The 19,797-nt window shown below is 40.8% G+C and overlaps 1 protein-coding gene across 1 annotated transcript; it reads right to left on the reverse strand.

The window, feature by feature from the left end:
- Window positions 1–108: 108 nt before the first annotated feature.
- LOC127005647 (retinoblastoma-like protein 1) lies at window positions 109–19,261 on the reverse strand. Its single transcript, XM_050874666.1, has 17 exons — window positions 19,032–19,261; window positions 17,595–17,737; window positions 16,768–17,033; window positions 16,437–16,562; window positions 15,213–15,382; window positions 14,638–14,889; window positions 14,204–14,385; window positions 13,621–13,831; window positions 12,918–13,022; window positions 12,671–12,781; window positions 12,351–12,561; window positions 7,307–7,545; window positions 6,806–6,931; window positions 2,385–2,694; window positions 2,008–2,177; window positions 1,727–1,903; window positions 109–897 (listed from the first exon to the last, which is right to left on the reverse strand). The coding sequence occupies exons 1-17, from the start codon at window positions 19,164–19,166 to the stop codon at window positions 622–624; spliced, it is 3,210 nt and encodes a 1,069-aa protein (XP_050730623.1). The 5' UTR covers window positions 19,167–19,261; the 3' UTR covers window positions 109–621.
- Window positions 19,262–19,797: the final 536 nt, after the last annotated feature.

Genomic DNA, 19,797 nt, shown 5'->3' on the forward strand with positions numbered 1-19,797 from the left:
TTTCAGTGTCTGATGCACCTATTACTTCTTTTAACTGCAGTTACAAAAGAAAAAATAATAAAAGATGATTTCCTCTCATTCTTAAAACAATGAATTTTAAAACACTAATAGCTTTTTAAAATAAAATGGGTCACAACTATAATTATTAATTAAAATCTTAATTACAATGATAAACATTTGCTGTACATGATTCATTAAATACATAAAAATTTCCTCAATTGCAATTAACATAGTCCACACTGAAATGGGACAGTCATTATGAACATACCATACTGGAGTAGTCAACTGGCTTAAACTAGTGAACTATCAAGAACAATACCACCAAGAATCAGATATTCCACAAGCTTATCAGGCGATAGGTAACAGCCTAGTTCACCCTTGTTTTAACTGCAGTTAACAGAACACATGTTGGGTTGACCAATGTGGTATTAACAAGACAATGTGAAATCTGATCACATTTAAAAAAAGAAGGCAATAATTGATAAAATTACATAACATACTATGTACAATATTAAATTTATGGTTTAATTTATTGGTAAATGAAACTGTACTTGGGTTCAGATAAGAACTTTGATTTCAGGCAGAGATACTCTTTATAAGATTTCTATTATTGCCTAATGACTATGGCTGATCTGCACTGGAATAGTCCTCACTGGAAGGTTCTGCAGCATGACCGTTCTGTGGTAGTGATGATGTCTCTGGAGTACCATCAGAGTCCTGCTGGAGGTCTAGAGTTGGTGTGCCAGACAGGCGGTCACCCATTACTCCCTGGATGCGTCTGCACATGCCACTCATCAAAGGGCGTTTTAATTCCAGCCCAACAAAGTCTTTCTCTGCCAACATGCGCTTAGCTCCCATAACCTTAGTCTTCAGCATATTATTGATGACCATCAAGTCCTGTAAAAGAATTTTTAATATAATCCACTCATCATCTTAGTCACTCCTATGCTTGAAAAGACAACAATAATAATTGTGTTATGACACACCATTCAGAAGTAGGACAATGTTAAAGGACCTACTGCTTTAGCACACCTCTAGTCATACTTAGTTGAATGAGATAACCTTCCAAATTAGCTGGGCTTCCATGCTGTTACTTGTTTGCTATTTATGTAACTACTAAATTAGTTTGGCACCTCCATTGTACCCGAGTATACCTCTATGAAAAGAACACTGAAGAAAACACAATAAAATTAAGATTTGCACAAATGGAGTGCATTTTTTGTTGTTGTGCTTGGAACATTATTGCTTAGCCCTAGTTTATTTTGTAGCCTATATCTGGTCTCTGCGAGGGAAAATATAAAAAATTTAAGGCAACTATTTTTGACAAAATAATAAATGAGCCAGCCAAAGCAACAAAACAAGAGTAAAAGCTACCACCAAGGGGTCATTTTGCAGACTAACCCACTGCATGACATATGTTAAATCATGATTCTGAGTTTTATATTTTTAACTAAGGGTACTCATTAGCACTATAGTATATCCTATTACCGAGTGAAATGTGCAAGAGCATACTTTTTAATTAATAAAAGGTTCAAAGTTGTTTTCCTTCATTATCCTTTACCTTAGTTAATAAATATATTTTCTATTACCCTATATCACGCTACCATTACAGGAATACACTGCCCTCAAAATATTGTGCTCTATTCCATGCATTCATTGTAATTCCCACGAGCAACAATCTTTACCATCAACTCCATCCTTGTTCATGGAAAATGTTATACTTTACCTTGGCTGGACTGCGATTGAAGTAATATGGCAGTGGCTTTCGAGGGGACATTGCTGTGCTGCCCTTCACTGGGCTCAGGTTGTTGATGTACACAGAATGGTTTGAAGAGATTCTTCGTCGTGGAGAGACAGGTGTGTGCCGCACTACAGGCAAGGGTGACAATGGAGGAAGATCACCCTGAAATACACAATATTTTATAGTCAGCTGTGATGTGTGCAAAATATTATGAGAACTTGCATGAAAATTAGATCTTGCATACTAACAGAAAAAAATATGCATACCTCTAGGGCTGCTCTGAATTTCAAAGCAAAAGCTTTCATTCTTTGTACATAAACTTGATTGTAGAATTTGATTAGGTCTCCTCTTTCCTCTTGGTCAAAGCTGGTTGAAGTTCCAGTCATCTGGTTTGGTGTTGCTGGTGGAGCACTTCCTCCCTGTTGCCCTTTAGAACCTTTAAACACAAGATGAAAAATTTATGGTGAGTATATATAAAAATAACAATGTATGATAACAGCAATCCTCTATGCCTGATGAGGTGCTACACATGCATCAATTTTGAAGTACTGTGTGAATGCAGCAACATATCCTATTTCTACTACAACTGTTTTGATCAGCCATGACATATGAAACTAAAAACATGTACAATCAAAACACTAACCTTCATATTTGACTTGAGATGGAGTATTAGATCTTGATATTAAGACACTGCGGTAGACATGCGAGGCTGCCTGAGGCTGGCTTCTATAGTGCTTCATTATTTCTTGAAATATGCGGTCATTTCCAGTGACTTTACATGTAATATATATAGCACACATGATCATCTGGTCCATGTGTCTGTCTTGCATCAATTCTGTGTAATGAATTATTGAGTGTTCAAAGCATGTCCAGATTTTTTTTCTGAGCTCTTTCTCATTCACATCCAGTCTGTCACACAGCTCCCGTAACCTCATGTTGGCCAAGGTGTAGAACTGTAAAGGAAGAAAAATTTATAAGTATATTCATTAACCAACCCATTACCCCTACACGTATTCCCGACCGTCTCGGTGACAGGCCCAACATTCTAGACCTCTTCCTTACCTCTAATCCTTCTGCTTACTCTGTCAAACTGTTCTCTCCGTTGGGCTCCTCCAATCATAACCTTATTTCTGTTTCCTGTCCTATCGCTCCTGTACATCCTCTGGACCCACCGAAAAGGCGATGCTTCCGGCATTTTGCTTCAGCTCGGTGGGACGACCTGAGGATGTACTTTTCCGATTTCCCGTGGAATGATTACTGCTTCCAGGAGAGAGACCCCTCTGTGTGTGCCCAGCGCATCTCAGAGGAGATTGTCTCTGGAATGGAGGCATACATTCCACGTTCTTTCTCTACTCCTCATGCTAAAAAGCCTTGGTTTAATCATGCTTGTTCTCGTGCTATTAAAGATAGAGAGGCAGCTCACAAAAGGTTCCAGAGCCTTCGAACTCCCGCTAACTATGACCTTTACATTTCAGCCTGGAATCATGCCAAATCTATTCTCCGACTTACCAAAACTTCTTTTATCAATAGAAAATGTCAACACCTTGCTTCTTCTAATTCTTCCTGTGACTTCTGGCATCTAGCCAAAAATATCTCCTCCAATTTCACTTCTTCCTCTTTCCCTCCTCTCCTTAACCCTGATGGCAGCACTGCCGTCTCATCTGTCTCTAAGGCTGAACTCTTCGCTCAAACTTTCTGTAAGAACTCCACCTTGGACGATTCTGGGTATATTCCTCCTACTCATCCCCCCTCTGACTCCTTTATGCCTGTTATTAAGATTCTTCCAAATGATGTTTTCTATGTCCCTCTCTGGCCTCAACTCTCAGAAGGCTTATGGACCTGATGGAGTGCCTCCTATTGTGCTTCCGTGCTGACACCCTGCCTGGTCAAACTCTTTCGTCTCTGCCTATCAACATCTACCTTTCCTTCCTGCTGGAAGTATGCCTTTGTACAGCCTGTGCCTTAGAAGGGTGACCGTTCCAATCCCTCAAACTACCGCCCTATAGCTTTACTTTCCTGTCTATCTAAAGCTTTTGAATCAATCCTTAACCAGAAGATTTAAAAGCACCTTTCCACTTCTAACCTTATATCTGATTGCCAGTATGGGTTCCACAAGGGGCATTGGGCATTGTACTTGCTCTCTTAACTGACTCTTGGTCATCCTCTCTCAGCCGTTTCGGTGAAACTTTCTCTGTTGCGCTAGACATATCGAAAGCCTTCGATAGAGTCTGGCACAAGTCTTTGCTTTCTAAACTGCCCTCTTTCGGATTCTATCCCTCTCTCTGTTCCTTTATCTCCAGTTTCCTTTCTGGCCTTTCTATCTATGCGGTGGTGGACGGTCACTATTCTTCCCCTAAACCTATCAACAGTGGTGTTCCACAGGGCTCTGTCCTATCACCCACTCTCTTCCTGTTATTCATCAATGATCTTCTTTCCATAACAAGTTGTCCTGTCCACTCATATGCTGACGACTCCACTCTGCATTATTCAACTTCTTTCAATAGAAGACCCTCTCAACAGGAAGTACACGACTCCAGACTGGAGGCTGCAGAACGCTTAACCTCAGACCTTGCTATCATTTCCGATTGAGGCAGAAGGAACCTCGTGTCCTTCAATGCCTCAAAAACTCAATTTCTCCACCTATCAACTCGACACAATCTTCCAAACACCTATCCCCTATTCTTCGACAACACTCAGCCATCACCATCTTCAACACTAAGCATCCTCGGTCTATCCTTTACTCAAAATCTCAACTGGAAACTTCACATCTCCTCTCTTGCTAAATCAACTTCCTCGAGGTTGGGCGTTCTGTATTGTCTCCGCCAGTTCTTCTCCCCCGCGCAGTTGCTATCCATATACAGGGGCCTTGTCCGCCCTTGTATGGAGTAAGCATCTCACGTGTGGGGGGGCTCCACTCACACAGCTCTTCTGGACTGAGTGGAGTCTAAGGCCCGTACCAAGAGTCACAAAGGTTTAGCGACGAAGATCAAAGGGAAGGACGGTGCGTACCTATAGTCACTAGCATTTTAGGAACGAAGGTCTGCAGGAGAGACAAAGGGAAGGCAACGTCTACCCCGTGTCTTCCCTCAGACCTTCGGTGAAAAATATGTTTATTTTCCAAATTTGGCATGACAAATAGTTGTGGTTCAGTTAAAAAAACCTGAGAAAATATTATCCCTAATTGGAGTCATATATTATAGTTGCAGCGAATATGTTTGACTTGTTTACAACAACAGCACGCACCTTCAAAGCACAGAGGTACCAGCCAGGCGGGAACCTTCGTGGCTCACATTCTCCTACGATCTATGGTTTTTCAAATTCTTTCTCATTTCAGTTAAGACATCTGGCTTGCAAGTGCAAACAAAGGGTATCTTAATAATTTACTGCATGCAAATAACGATTAATAATGGAAAAAAAACATGAAATAATAAATAATAACTGTTGAATGTGATGCTTGGCTATTTTGAATATATTAGGCTACCCATGTTATTTATACATGCAACATCAAAATTCCTTATGTATAGACACTTGCAGAGTCTTATGTCACTTTATATCCCTTAATGAGATGAAATATGAGTATCTGAAAGGCTATAGATCATTCATGTATGACAAAGTTGTTTCTTCGTGTCCTTGTATGGTATATTATCGATGCAAATCTTCTGTTTCCGGTTCATATACGATGGTTTGAGGATTTTTTGGATACACAAACATTCAAATGATCTTCACGCTATCACAAACTCACCATGCGCAGGTGCCACATCTATGTTCACGAGTGGACAGATGGAATAAAACGAACAATATTATGGCTGTAATAGCACCATGGAGGTATTATACCTCCATGAATAGCACTGTGTGTTTGTATGTGTGTGCGTGCATTATATCTGGTAGGTGAAAAGTAGGCTGCAGTGTGTGTATGTGCATTTACCTTCCCGAGCGACTTGTGGTAAGGATTGAAGGCACGGTCTGAGACCGTGCCTACATTGTCGAAGGGAAGGTACGCGGCTCGACCTTCACGACTCTTGGTACGGGCCTAAGGCTCTTTGTTTCATCAGCTCTCCTCCTCCTACTGATAGTCTTCTACCTCTTAAATTCCGTCGCGATGTTGCCTCTCTTTCTATCTTCTATAGATATTTCCACGCTGACTGCTCTTCTGAACTTGCTAACTGCATGCCTCCCCCCCTCCAGCGGCCCCGCTGCACACGACCTTCTACTCATGCTTATCCCTATACTGTCCAAACCCCTTATGCAAGAGTTAGCCAGCATCTTCACTCTTTCATCCCTCACGCTGGTAAACTCTGGAACAATCTTCCTTCATCTGTATTTCCTCCTGCCTACGACTTGAACTCTTTCAAAGAGAAGGGTATCAGGACACCTCTCCCAAAATTGACCTCTCTTTCGGCCACCTCTTTTGATTCTCTTTTAGGAGCAGCCAGTAGCGGGCTTTTATTTATTTATTATTGATTCCTTTTTTTTGTGCCCTTGAGCTGCCTCCTTTGTTGTAAAAAAAAAAATTAAAAAAAATAAAATAAAAAAATAAATAAATAAAAATCTGGGTCTTTTGTTTTAAAAGTATGGAGTCACAGTACACCCATCCATCTCCTATCACACCTGTTGTTGCCACTCACTGCAATCAAGCATGCCCTAAATGCTGCCCTCCTTATGTTATCAGACCTGAAATGCACTCTCATGCACACAAATCCTGGGTGTGTTGGTGGATTTGAGTCACCTGGGTCGTCCAGCACATTGCAGCTGATTGGTGCTACGTCGTCCACCATCTTTGCTCAGTGATTGGTCAACACTCCTGCCACTCTCCTACTTATTCAGTCAAGTGCGCATCTCTCCTTTGACATTGAAAGCTGCCCTGTGTTCGGTTAATGAAACGCCCACCAAATGTTGTGCAACATTATGCAATGGAACAAACACATTGCATCAAGATGGTGGTATTAGCCAAACGGCCCAAGAAGTCGTGCAGGTGTGTGTGGGTTAGTAATTCTAAATAAAGGCGCCATAGCTATGTGGGTGAGGTCCTAGATAATACATGGCCAAAACATTCTGATTCATTACCTTTCGACAGAATAAGGCCAAGGAGCCGTGCCTTTTTGGTCTGTCCTTCTTCTTGTCTGTGCTGGGTGGATCAGCTGTTTTCTCTGAGTTGTTCTCTGCATTGGTGTCTGCAGTCCTTGTTGCTCCCTGGAATTGGCATGAGATGTATAAAGTTGTTATTCAATTCTCTATTCCCTAGAAACAAGGTATCTTAACTTCATTCAGCTAACAAGCCCACAAAGGTGGGATATGATCACAAAGCCACACATACTGCATTTATACAGTCTGTGTGTCTATCATTCACGTCCATATTCAATTTTACAGATCAGCTCATTGTCCTTTCCTATGCTGTGTGAGACTCACAACTTTTCTTATCACAATGATATAAATCTTCTGTATCTCATATCTCTATTGCTTTCAAGATACTAAACCCTCCCCTGCTTAATAACCATAGTCCCAAAAGCAGCTACTGTTGTCACCTTTATTTGACCTGCCAATACATTAATTCACAAGCACTCTTACCTGTACAGTGATGAGGTTGGGTGTTTTCTGGATGTTAGAAGGAGCAGACGTTGTGACTACAGATGTGCCGGTAGTTCCTCGGTTGAGTAATGAAGACTTTGAAACTGTAAGTGTTGGGACAGGATTGTTTATTGTTGTTGTTGTTGTGGATGGTGGGAAAAGTGTCCTTCTTGCTGACGACTGACTCATTGGAGACTGGAACCTTTCTGAGATGGTGGACAATGGAGACAGCTGCAGGTCTGTAAAGGAATGACAACATTATTCAATCTGAAGTAAATCACTTTCCCTTTGTATGATTACCTACATATGATATTGTGCATTGTGCCCACACATTTCATTCTGCCTCCCTAATTTTTTTACATAATTGTATCATGTTAAGATACAGATAAAGATTAACCAGCTGGGGGTCAAGGGCAGCTACATCTGGTAAAATCATGACAAATATTACAGCAATAATCATCATATTTTTTTTAACAAAGGAGAAGGGGCAAGTCACCAATGCCAAGAAGAATGCAGAAAATTTAATAATAATCCTATTGCTCATTTCTCCAAAGCATCAATTAAGAACATAAGAACGTAAAGAGTCTGCAAGAGGCTGGTTGGCCTATCTCGTATGGAGTATGCATCTCATGTGTGGGGGGGCTCCACTCACACAGCTCTTCTGGACAGAGTGGAGGCTAAGGCTCTTCGTCTCATCAGCTCTCCTCCTCATACTGATAGTCTTCTACCTCTTAAATTCACGCTAATGTTGCCTCTCTTTCTATCTTCTATCGATATTTACATGCTGACAGCTCTTCTGAGCTTGCTAACTGCATGCCTCCCCCCTCCAGCCTCGCTGCACTCGGCTATCTGCTCTAGCTCTTTCCGATACTGTCTAAATCCCTTATGCAAGAGTTAACCAGCATCTTCACTCTTTCATCCCTCACGCTGGTAAACTCTGGAACACTCTTCCTTCATCTGTATTTCCTCCTGCCTACGACTTAAACTCTTTCAAGAGGAGGGTATCAGGACACCTCTCCTCCCGAAACTGACCTATCTTTCGGCCACCTCTTTGGATTCTTTTTAGGAGCAGTGAGTAGCGGGCTTTTTTTTTATTAATGTTTGCTTTTTGTGTGCCCTTGAACTGTCTCCTTTGTTGTAAAAAAAAAAAAAAAAAAAAAAAAAAAAAAAAAAAAAAATACAAGGCAGTTCCTGTAAGCCAAACCCAACCTAACCTCACTATTCATGAATTTATCCAACCTCTTCTTGATGTGTCTATGGTAGAGGCATCCACGACATGACTGCCAAGCCAGTTCCACTCATCCACCACGCTACTGGTAAACCAATTCTTGCCTATGTCTTTGTTGAATCTGAATTTATCTAACTTAAAACCATTGCTATGTGTCCTGCCTGGCTCTTTTACAATCAAAACCCTATTAACATCCCCTTTATTAAAGCCTTAACCCAACAAAACCAAAAACACTATATGTCTACTCAGAAAATTCATATATGCTTCCTTACTAATGAGACTTTCTTTATAGCAAAGTGAGGTCATTCTTTGCTGATTTATACCATAATGTGCTGGCTATCATGTGTCTGAAGATACCCTAAACTTAACCTAACATAACCTAACAAAACCCGATACAATTACTATAGGGCTTGACTCATAAAATTCATATATGCTTCCAAACTGATGAGACTTTCTATACAACAAAGTGAGGTCATTCTTTGTTGATTTATACCATAAGGTGCTGGCCATCATGTGCTTGAAGCAAGGCTGGCACTAAGGTACAATATGGTACGGTACGGTGGAAATTTTGATAAAAGGTACGGTACGATATTTTTCCTAAGGTATGGTACGGTATGATACAAGTACGGAAAATTTAGCAAAATTCCGAACTGTACCGTACCACAGGCTTAAAACAAGTGATCCTAAATTTTTTTTTTAAAACTTCCTTGCCTATTAGTGCCTGGTAGGCTATATTTTGCATAGTCACTTTGTAAATGTGCCTTTTCAAATTTATTGACGTACCCTGATTATTTTTTCACAAATATTTTTCTTTATGTACGTATATATATTTTCCTAATGGTACAATAATGGTATGGAATTAAGGTACGGTATTTTTACCGTACTGTATGGTACGGAGTACGGTTAAAAATTCCGTACCGTACCGCCAGCCTTGGTTTGAAGACACCCGAACCTTAACCTAACAAAACGAAAACAAACAATATTGGTCTTGCCTTAGAAAATTCATATACACTTCCTTACTGATGGGACTTTCTATACAACAAAGTGAGGTCATTCTTTGTTGATTTATATAACAAGGTGTTTGAAGATACCCTAAACTTAACCTAACAAAAACAAAACAAACACTATAGGTCTTGACTCAGAAAATTCATATATGCTTCCTTACCAATGAGACTTTCTATACAACAAAGTCAAGTCATTCTTTGTTGATTTATACAGTAAGGTGCTGGCTATCATGTGTTTGATGAGACCCTAACATTAACCTAACATAAACAAAACAAACACTATAGGTCTTGACTCATAAAATTCATATATACTCCCTTACTTATGAGACTTTCAATACAACAAAGTAAGGTCGTTCTTTATTGATTTATAGCATAAGGTGGTGGCTAGCATGTGTTTGAAGATACCCTAAACCAGTGGTGGGTACAGTTCCGCTAATCACTAATTAGCGAAGCTAACCTTTTTGTTAGCTGAGTAGCATTTTCGCTAACTTTAGAAACAGTTAACGGACTAATTAGCTTTCGCTAAACGTAGTTCCTCCTCCGCTAACTTAAGTCCACTAAAAAATTGATACAGGTTTGTTCTTGTCCGTTGTAGGCAGACACAGTACCAGTTGAGCCACATGGCGCAATAATTCCAGGGCTTCCACTTTTGGGTAAATTATGCCTTAAAGTAGGGTAATTGGATAATTATGGAAATTTTTGGGTATTTTAGGGTAATGCATCTTCCATTTCCAACTCTGATTTAATAACAAGAATTCAATATTTTCCACCTGACAAGAAATAAACACTGCTATTTACTTATTCACTTAATAGACTCCTTTATATTATTAACATTTATGTATCTAAATTGATCCACTATCCCCAGCTGCGTGGGGAGCAGTCCTACGTAGTGTGCCATCAGATATCTTATCAAATTTTGTCTTTTTACACTGCTATTGCAAGTTCATATATAAGGCATAAATAAAGTGTTTGTAGAATTTAATTTGTGTACACCTTTATCGTCATCTGATTTTGGAATGCTATATCTTTCTGGAAAGCTCTATGTCTAAGCTACAACATATTGAAATTTCAGGTCACTAGGTCTGTTTTTAAGGATTTTAGAACCAAAATACTAAACCGAAGCTAAATTCATATAAAAAGTCAGCAGTTAGCATTAGCTTTCACTAATTTATCAGCTTAGCAGTTAACCCTTTCCATCCGTGACGCAGACATCGGCATCACAGTATGGAAAGGGTTAAGAGAAAATGGAAGAGGATTAAGAGGTTTAGAAGAGGACGAACCCTTTCCATACGGTGACACCGACATCGCTGGAGTGAAGGGGTTAAGCGTAAGCGAAGCTAACTTTTTAATTAGTGGATTACCAGTTAGCGAAGCTAACTTTTCGGTTAGCGGTGCCCACCACTGCCGTAAACTTAACCCAACGTAACCTAACAAAACCTGATATTGTTACTATCGGTCTCAACTCACTAATGAGACTTTCTATACTACAAATTATTATTAAGAATTCCTTAGTACAGTCACCTCTTGATTAACACGAATTTAAACAACACGTTTTTAATTTAGCACAAGTTTATATTTGAGGAGATACGATTAACTAACGCGATATTTTCGATTTAACGCGCGTTTAATCAATGACGTCACGCACACCCACCCTACTTGGGTGCGTTTGATAGAGCGACTTGGGCCGCCCCGGGCGCCCAGACCACCCGGACCCCTCTATCAAATGCTTTTGCGCACCTCTCAGGTGAGCCTCGTCGTTGCTATGGTAACGGTGTCTCACTGGCAGTAATATGGTGTCCACTGTTCTCTCTCTAGCTGTTCTGGCAGCAAAATGGCATCCACTGATCTTTGTGATGATGTTTAAACAAGCATCACAAGCTGTTCTGGCCGACAAGCTCCTTGCAACAGAGGATGAAAAGGAACCTGCAGTGGTTATGGTAGCATAGAGAGGTGAAATGCAATGGAAGCACTTATATGTGTTTCTTTGGGCCGCCATATTTGCTGATGACGTCATCACAGCACGGAGGCGCTCCACCTCTCCAAACCGGGCTGCAGCGGGCGGTCCGAGTTGGCAACTCGTGCTGCGGCGTCACGCGTTTGAGAGGAACGTGTGTTTTTGTTGTTTCTGTGACCTACTAATGTATTAATAATGTTTCTTTTTAAGGTTAGAGTAACAAAATCCCCAAAATAAGCAGACTTTCCCATGTCCAGGAATGTAACCCCCCCTATTACTATTGTTTATGTAGAAATTATGTTTACATAACGCGATCTTAAATAACGCGACATCTCTAGGAACGTAACCCTCGTGTTAATCAAGAGGTAGTGACTGTACTTGACAACTGGTGCTTATTCCCTGGTAATCTTAAGTTTGTAAAATTTAAAGCATATAATAATTTTTTTTAACGTCGCGACCTATTGTGCTGTTAGGCTTTTTCACTGGTGGGGCCTGATGGTTGGCCCAGCCCGTTGTGGTGCAGGCGAGTGTTTATAGTGGCGCCATCTTGTTTTGGCTTATACTGCCCCCTGGAGCTCATCTTTGAGCCTCTCTTTGGAGGTTATCAAGAGTCTGGGTTGATAGGTGGTCTTCAGGGCAGCATGTGGGTAGTCTTAGGGCACTCGGTGGTGACTGAAAAATCCCAGCTGGGTGGCGGCCAGGATTCGAACCCGCATCCCTCCTGGATCTCCTGGACACGGGGCCGGCACACTAACCACTCAGCCACCGCCTCCCCATTATTATTCTGTGCCAACAATTCTACTTTGCTTTCAATGTATGAACTATATCTAAGTAACGACTGCAGAAACGTGAACTTACTGATTGGGGTTGCTTTGTCACTGAATAGTTTAGCTGCTGGAGACATGGGTGTTGTGGCAAGTCCAACTGAAGGAGTGGTAGAATTCATTTCAGTCTCCAGCTGATCAGAGAAGTTAACATCCTGACATGATGGTATATCGCCATTCTGTAGGATCTGCCACAAAGAAGAATCTCCCTTCCATGCAAGAGAATCTAGGATCTGTTCTTCAATCTGGAAACAAAGTCATGACAATGTATTATATATGAAGAATGAAAAACAATAGCCAAATGCACTGAACAAAACAAAATCAGAAGAAAAATCTTAAAAAAATAATACTTACCCCCTTGAGATGCTTCACTAATTCCCTGGAGAGTTGGTTGTCTGATTGCTTCTCAGAGCGGATGACAGGCTCAATGATCCGAATGAAATAATAGGGTTCAACTTGACCAACCTGTGTGGGATAAGCACAGTGATGTCTGAGTTCTGGGAAGAGCACTATGATGAACAAAAAGACTATTATAAAAATTACATCAAAGAACTTGTAGACTTTCTCTGAACCACAGTCAAAGTTAACAGTAGGTACGTACTTGCAATGACCATGGGAAGCGTCGTGGATCGTTGTATGACCTCAGCACTATTTCCAGGCAGCAAGTGAAAAGTGTCTTATGGAACATTTCTTCTTGTAGAATCAACTGAAAAACAACAATAACCCAATTAAAAACCAACAAACAATATAATGCAATAGTATGAACATGCAAAGGAACATCTACTGGTTGTGTAGTATAATGATGCAGTGGAGAATGCAATGTGGAAGAGGTGTTATAATATTCAGCAGCAGTTACTGGTCCACTACAAGACAAAGGCATTACCCAATGTTCTCCACATTTAATGATTGTGGATGCTATCCTGCTTCGGTAAATGCTGTAACTTCATCCTTCAACCTGGTTATTTGTCTGTCCTGGCTGCTAATATTTCTAGATTGCCACTCTTATTTTGTCCATCCATTATCAGTTCTACAGTGCCAAATCTGCCTGATGTGCTATTAGTTGGCTGGACAGTACTGATATGGATGAATGTCTAACTTCCACCCATAGATGGACTCAGACATCACCCAGTATCAGTGATGGAGCTGTTCTGAGGCAACATTACTGGAATGGTTTATGAATGAGGAGTATGGCCTCTTTCAAGATGCAATCTTTCCACCTCTGACTGGTTGATGCTTATAAGGATTGACCAAGAAATTGCATTTGTGGAAATAATGAAATTACAATGATGATAAATAAGACTCACCATTAAGTCAACCCCTCTTCTCTTTTCATCCATCAGTATGTGTTCTAAAAAGGTGTAGTAAAGAATCTGGCCCATTTGCAGCCTCATCTTGGCAAAGTCCATACTAGGCCCATTGTAGTCCTCTGTTGATTGTGTGTACAGACGGCAAAACTCTTCACTCATATCTGCAACCAAAGCTGCTATTTTTTCTTCTGGATTTTCTTTGCAAGTTCTGTAAAGAGAAGAAACATAAATCAATATTTTATATGAAAAACCTCACAAAGGCTTGGAAGAAAAGGATTTAAAATGATCTGAGATACCTATGTTCTCTAAATGTCATTAGTTTATGTTCACCAAACAAACTATACTACCAATTATACTGCATTATATCAAATGTGGTATACCTAAGATGTGAGATAACCTGCTTATGTTAAGGACTTAAGGTGGATTTATGTGGTATATTATGAAGCTGACAGAGTAAGGAAGGCTACGTTACTCTCATTCTCAAACTGTTCACACCATTTTAATTAGTACACTTTAAGTATTAGCAAGGATTCTATGATCATGAGGAGCAGTTGGTGAGAGTATGATGAAGTTTGCTTACTTGAACATTTCCTGCAACTCTTCACTTGGACTATTTTTTCTGCCAGCAAGGAGGGCATACAGCTTCTGCAGTCCTGAAGTAACCACTGTGAGGGGCGTCGTACCAATGTTTGGCCGGTTTATGGTGTATCGCCGACCAGTGATGGGAGTCAGCGGTACAAGGTGCAAGTCTCCGTCAAATGACTGAAAAGTAATCTTATCATTATTCAGTTTGCTCACATTCTGATCTGAGGCATCAATATCACCATGAAATACATATGCTGATGGACTCTATGAAATGACCAATACTGAATACATATGCTGATGGACTATATGAAATGACCAATACTGAATACATATGCTGATGGACTATATGAAATGACCAATACGAAATACATATGCTGATGGACTACATGAAATGCCAAGAACATTCAACTCAAACTTTGGGATGTGCACCTGAACCAAGTTTCTTCTAGCTTGTCTCATGGAAGACGAGTCAACTGGGGACTCCAAATGTGCTGCTCTAGTCGAGGGTGGAGATGCTCCGATGGAACCTGTCACAACCTCATCTTCATTCAGGAACATTCTCTCGTCAAATTCACCATAGCTTAGTAAATATTCTTCATAGGCATTCTTCACTTCTTTCACGTTGTGGTCAAAGTTTGCTTGCTCCAGGAGTGCAGTACCTTCAGCCCCTCCTTTCAATACCTTGGGTGGTGTATAAATTTTCATTAGTATATAGGAAAGAAGTATCATAAAAATCAGTTTAGAATCAAGTGAAACAGGTGAATTAACATAATAAAATCTAACAAAACTCACATGTAAGTCTCTCACTCAGCTCCCAATTCAAGAATAGACACTCTTATGTTTGTAAGAAGACCTGACCCCCTAAAGTAAATGCCCTCCCAAGCCATATATCTTTGCTAAAACAGAACAATGGTAAGAGCTCTGGAACACTCTCCTTTCATCTATCAAACTCTTTTGGTTCTAAGTCTAATGGTTTCCAAAAATATATTCAAATGCGTTCCTACCTTTTTGTCTATGAGGTCTCTGATGTGCTTGTTCCAGTAGTACTCCCTCACTACCTTCGTCTCCACAAGCACACCATCAAACTTTTCACACAAATAGTCCATGATGGAGACTGGCCATGACGCCAAGTCATTTCCACTGGACTCACTGTTCAAGAAGTCAGCTGGAACCCCTGTAATTATAAAAAAGCTATTAATGCACCCAATGCAAATTTTTTTAAGGGCTAGGGATATAGAAGAGTAAATTACTTGTATTACTCATATTTCATACTAAGATGTAATTTAACCCATACAGCCCTGCGCTATTTTGATTTTTTTCTCACCTCAATCCAGAGCCCCGATGAGATTTTTTTCTTACCTAAATCAATTGTAAATGATCTAAAACTAAGGGTAAAAGGTATAATAACACTCATATCAGCTATTTTTGACTCTATGGGGGATGGTTATGGAGTGCGCTACGGTGCGTCCTCCCGCCCAGCCGCCAACCTCCCTCATCTTATGCGCCACTCTGACGCTGTATTATTTTTGCTTTAGTGATGTTTGTAAGCAGTATGATTGTCTCTTTGACTATGTACATGCACAAACGTGTAAAATTTTTAGTAATAACTAAATATATACTATTTGTGTGTAAATTTATACCACACATTCACTTTTACTGTTGCATCTCTGTCAACCTTACTATCACTCATTATTGTCTTTGTAATAATATGTAAGAAACACAAAATGTTTTTGATATAGCCCAGTTAGCATCCTCTTTCACTCATTTAGAACTGCACTTGAGTGTGCAGAGTTCACTATGGCTGTAGCTGGGTGTGGAGGGAGTCAGGCGACGCTTTCTCTCTCTCTCTCAAAGAGACAGAGAGAGCTAGCACATGTCCAATTTGGAAACACTTGGCTATCATATAAGTCGCGTAAGTAAAGGGAGAAGTTGGTGTCGGATATAAATGGCAGTGGGCCCTCGGTGAACAAATGCGGTGTCAGCAGCGGGGCTGTATGGGTTAATTTTTCTAATAATATATTGCAGCACTTTGGCTTAGGTCAATAACATTTACTTCATAATTATTGGCATACCTACATACCAGAAACCTATCATTTTGCCAGGACAGTAGCTCAGCATTGTTTTGCCAGTTACTCTATAATTTCAATAAAACATCTGGCAATATCTAATGTTCAAAATATTATTAGCGCTAAAGCTGTGTTAAAAAGTCTGCCTAAGCATATTTTTACCTTCACACTCGGGGTTGATGAGATCCTTTCTATTAGATAGCACCACATTTCGGTAGATGAGATCAATGGAGGCTAACAGCAGTGAGTAGCAGCTTACAAGGTCCTGTGGGATACTTGGATATTTCCCTGAAAATTAATATTATTTAATTTCTTCAATTTACTAATGGAATGTTAAAAAATTATGTACACTGGAGTAAATAACTTCATAATTTCTATATCAAGTTTCTAATGCAGTAAAAGAACATATTTGAATGTAAATCTAAAATTAGTAATCTCAAATTACTGTTGAGTCCTATCATGTGCATGCTTTTCTTATTTCTACTCTACTAACCTTTAATCAAAATATATAGAGTCCAACAGAAGTGGAAAAGTTCTGTTGAATTGCATGGTGGTCTCCTCTGCTTGCGAGATCGAGGAGCTCTGGGCAGGTCATTTGCTGGATTCTTAAATAAGTCTAAGAATATGGGTTTGTATTTCTTGAAGATGTTATTGGAGACAGCAAAATTCCTTTCCAAAAGATCAACTCTTCGACAGAATCCTTCATCAAAATGGGACATTGCCAGCCATGATTTCATCTTCTTGATGAATTCTGTCAACCTGAAGGAGAAAACAGTGACTCTACCACCCCTTCTCTCTGTTATATGTCTCAGAACACAGGCGCCTCCCACGTTTGTCTTCTACTATAACCATTACCATCTCTTGATTTGAATTGCCTTAATTAAGTCCTTCACTTGTTTATTCCCTTATCCCTCTGCAGTTTTCCTTATCAATGATATTGATTCCTAGCAATGACCTCTTCATTCCTCTTTGGGCACTTCTCCAGTTCCTTCCAGACTTCATCTATGTCCATGTCTCTAAAATGATGGGAAAAACGCTGGGATTGAAAACCTCCTGCTTTAAGCACAACAGTAAAGAGCCTCTCCAGGGAGGCAGTGGCTCATTGGTCAGTGTGTATGTGGTGATCCCAAGGACCTAGATTTGAGTCCCACTGAAGCATGCTAACAATTATCAACCATCACCAAGTGGTGGAAGATTATCCACATACTGCCCAGATCTTCAATCAACTCTAACTTCAGCGACTTTGGTCATGTGGAACACCAACCCTATACTATCAATAGACTTTACATGAGCATATTTCTGCAAGTTTCAGATACTTACGGTAGATTGCAGTGCTGCAGCATGCGTGTCAGGGAGACGCAGTTCCCCTGGATCATGTTGCCAGGGCGGCCTCCCACAGTAGGCACAGACCGTCGCCGGCATGCAGCATACAATGCACATGCAAGCCATGTCAGTTGCTCACCCTGTATTTGAAAAGATTCTTTGTTTAATCACTGCCCTAATGATCACAGTGTAATTGTCAAGCTGTCAAGACAGACTTTTAAAGGTTTGTTTGTTAGATGAATATTCAAAATGTTATAAGCAGGAGTCTCCTTGTTAGTTACACCAACATTTTTTCTCATAAAATAATATTCTTTGAATCAATCACAAAGAGATGAATGGTAAAGATTTCTGTTGGTGAAGGATGAGACCAAATATATAGTTACAGTGAACTGAAGAATTATAATGATTGGACTAAATTAAAAAAGGTACCTTTCATGAATGAATAAATAATTCGTGTAAAGATTACATGACTGATAAATTTTACACACACTACATTCACTGTGTTGCTCAACCACTTCCTTATGTCATCAAGTAAACTTGACAGGGCCAGTAAGATGGGGAGCATACCAAGAAAGCAAAAATTGTAAGACTATCAATTCATTAGGTTAATATTTTTGTGGCAAAAATTACTATTTGATAGATTAACATGTGGTTCTGCTGGTTTAAGGAAATGCATCAGTGGCAATGCACGACAACCTGGACTGCCTTCTTGAATTGGGTGCAATTCTAAAGTTTTACCAAGTAAACAACAAATACGGTTTCATTATTGTCATATGATTAGCAAGATTCACAACAGTTTTCAGCTAACTAGCTATCAAGTTCCATGTTTGTTTTGCCCGTCAGCTTTGTCTGGCATTACAAACCGGGCTCACACAAGGCTGGTGCTGCATCAATAGTTGGTGAACAAACTATCTCCCCTTCCAAAAAACATCACACTTCCCCCAAGAATGAATAGCCTCTGAAATAGACTACACAGGTCTGCTACACTCCCCCAATGTTATGTTAGCCTCGGCAGGAACAGAAACGGTCAATTCACACACCCAAACACCTGCCTCTTGGACCTGGCTCCCGGCGTCAGGGTGGAGGGGGGACTGAAAACAAGTCAACAAATGGCTCCCTCGACCTGACCAATGATGTAAATACTGACCCCATGAACAAAACAACTTTCTAGGGCCAGGATACTCGTCTACGTGGCACTAGACTAGCTTGGTGACTCTCGGTGACGACTACAGTGGGTGGTGGGCGTCCCTGTGACCCTAAAAAAACTGGGTGTATACTCGACAAGGTCAGGTCAGCCCCACCCACCGCTATACTGCTTACACTGACCGTAGTTCTTGTCTTTCTAGGCCCTCGTACCTGTCCCCGCGGTGCCCAGGTGTCGAGGGAGGTAACAGGTAACAAGTGCACCAGGTAACAAACACTGGCCAGGCCTACCTCAAGGGTGTACTTCAGCTTGATATTGTCGTAGTTGGCCCATGCCTCGTCGGCCGTCACTTGGTCGAGGTTCAGGTCCAGGGAGAGGTCGTTGTACTTTCTCTTAGTGGCCAGGCTGGGCTCGGTGTCAGTCATGGTGGGCACCGTCACGCGCCGCCCCGTGCCCGTCCCGCCGCCGCCCAGCGTGCCGTCTGGTGTGCCGCCGCAGCGTTGCCACCTCCCCGCCGCGGCGACTCTCCGGGAAATAGCCCAATTTTAAAGGCCGCGCACAGGAGGAATGCTTTATGGTTTCATCTCATTACATACAGGATTGGTAAGAGGCGCTCATTTCATTGTGTGTATTCCTTGAGATTTAAGCAAGGCAATCACCAGATAATTCATGAATAACCTAGATTCACTGAAGGAACACACACACGTATAGGCCTATATATCTATAAATCTATATCTATTTATCTATCTATCTATACACACACACACACACACACACACACGTGCAGATGAGTCACAGTATCCCAATGCTTGGTAATGCATTCATATATATTTGAGGTCGGATCAACATAAAACATTTTTGCAAGACTCTGCAAGGCGGCAAGGACTGCTGCGCCGCTAGTCCTCTTGCACCGCTATGCGACGGGCCTCCAGCCCCCCTGCAGCTATATACTGCCTGCTGCCAGCGGCAGGCCATGATGATGAGTCATGGGTGACGCGTTGGTGTTTATCACTGTAACTCAGATAACTTAGCGATTATTCTCTCAGGGTAGCTACT

Source organism: Eriocheir sinensis, chromosome 3, assembly GCF_024679095.1.
Source record: "Eriocheir sinensis breed Jianghai 21 chromosome 3, ASM2467909v1, whole genome shotgun sequence".
In the NCBI taxonomy this organism is placed as follows: Eukaryota; Metazoa; Arthropoda; class Malacostraca; order Decapoda; family Varunidae; genus Eriocheir; species Eriocheir sinensis.

What these genes read in the sequence shown, in the direction of transcription:
- LOC127005647 (XM_050874666.1), bottom strand. Translation starts at nt 19,166, where the DNA reads ATGACTGACACCGAGCCCAGCCTGGCCACTAAGAGAAAGTACAACGAC. An exon ending in CTAGAAGAAACTTGGTTCAG is followed by an intron (nt 14,386 to 14,637) that starts GTGCACATCCCA and finishes ATTACTTTTCAG; the next exon opens with TCATTTGACGGAGACTTGCA. An exon ending in GAAGAGGGGTTGACTTAATG is followed by an intron (nt 13,023 to 13,620) that starts GTGAGTCTTATT and finishes GTTGTTTTTCAG; the next exon opens with TTGATTCTACAAGAAGAAAT.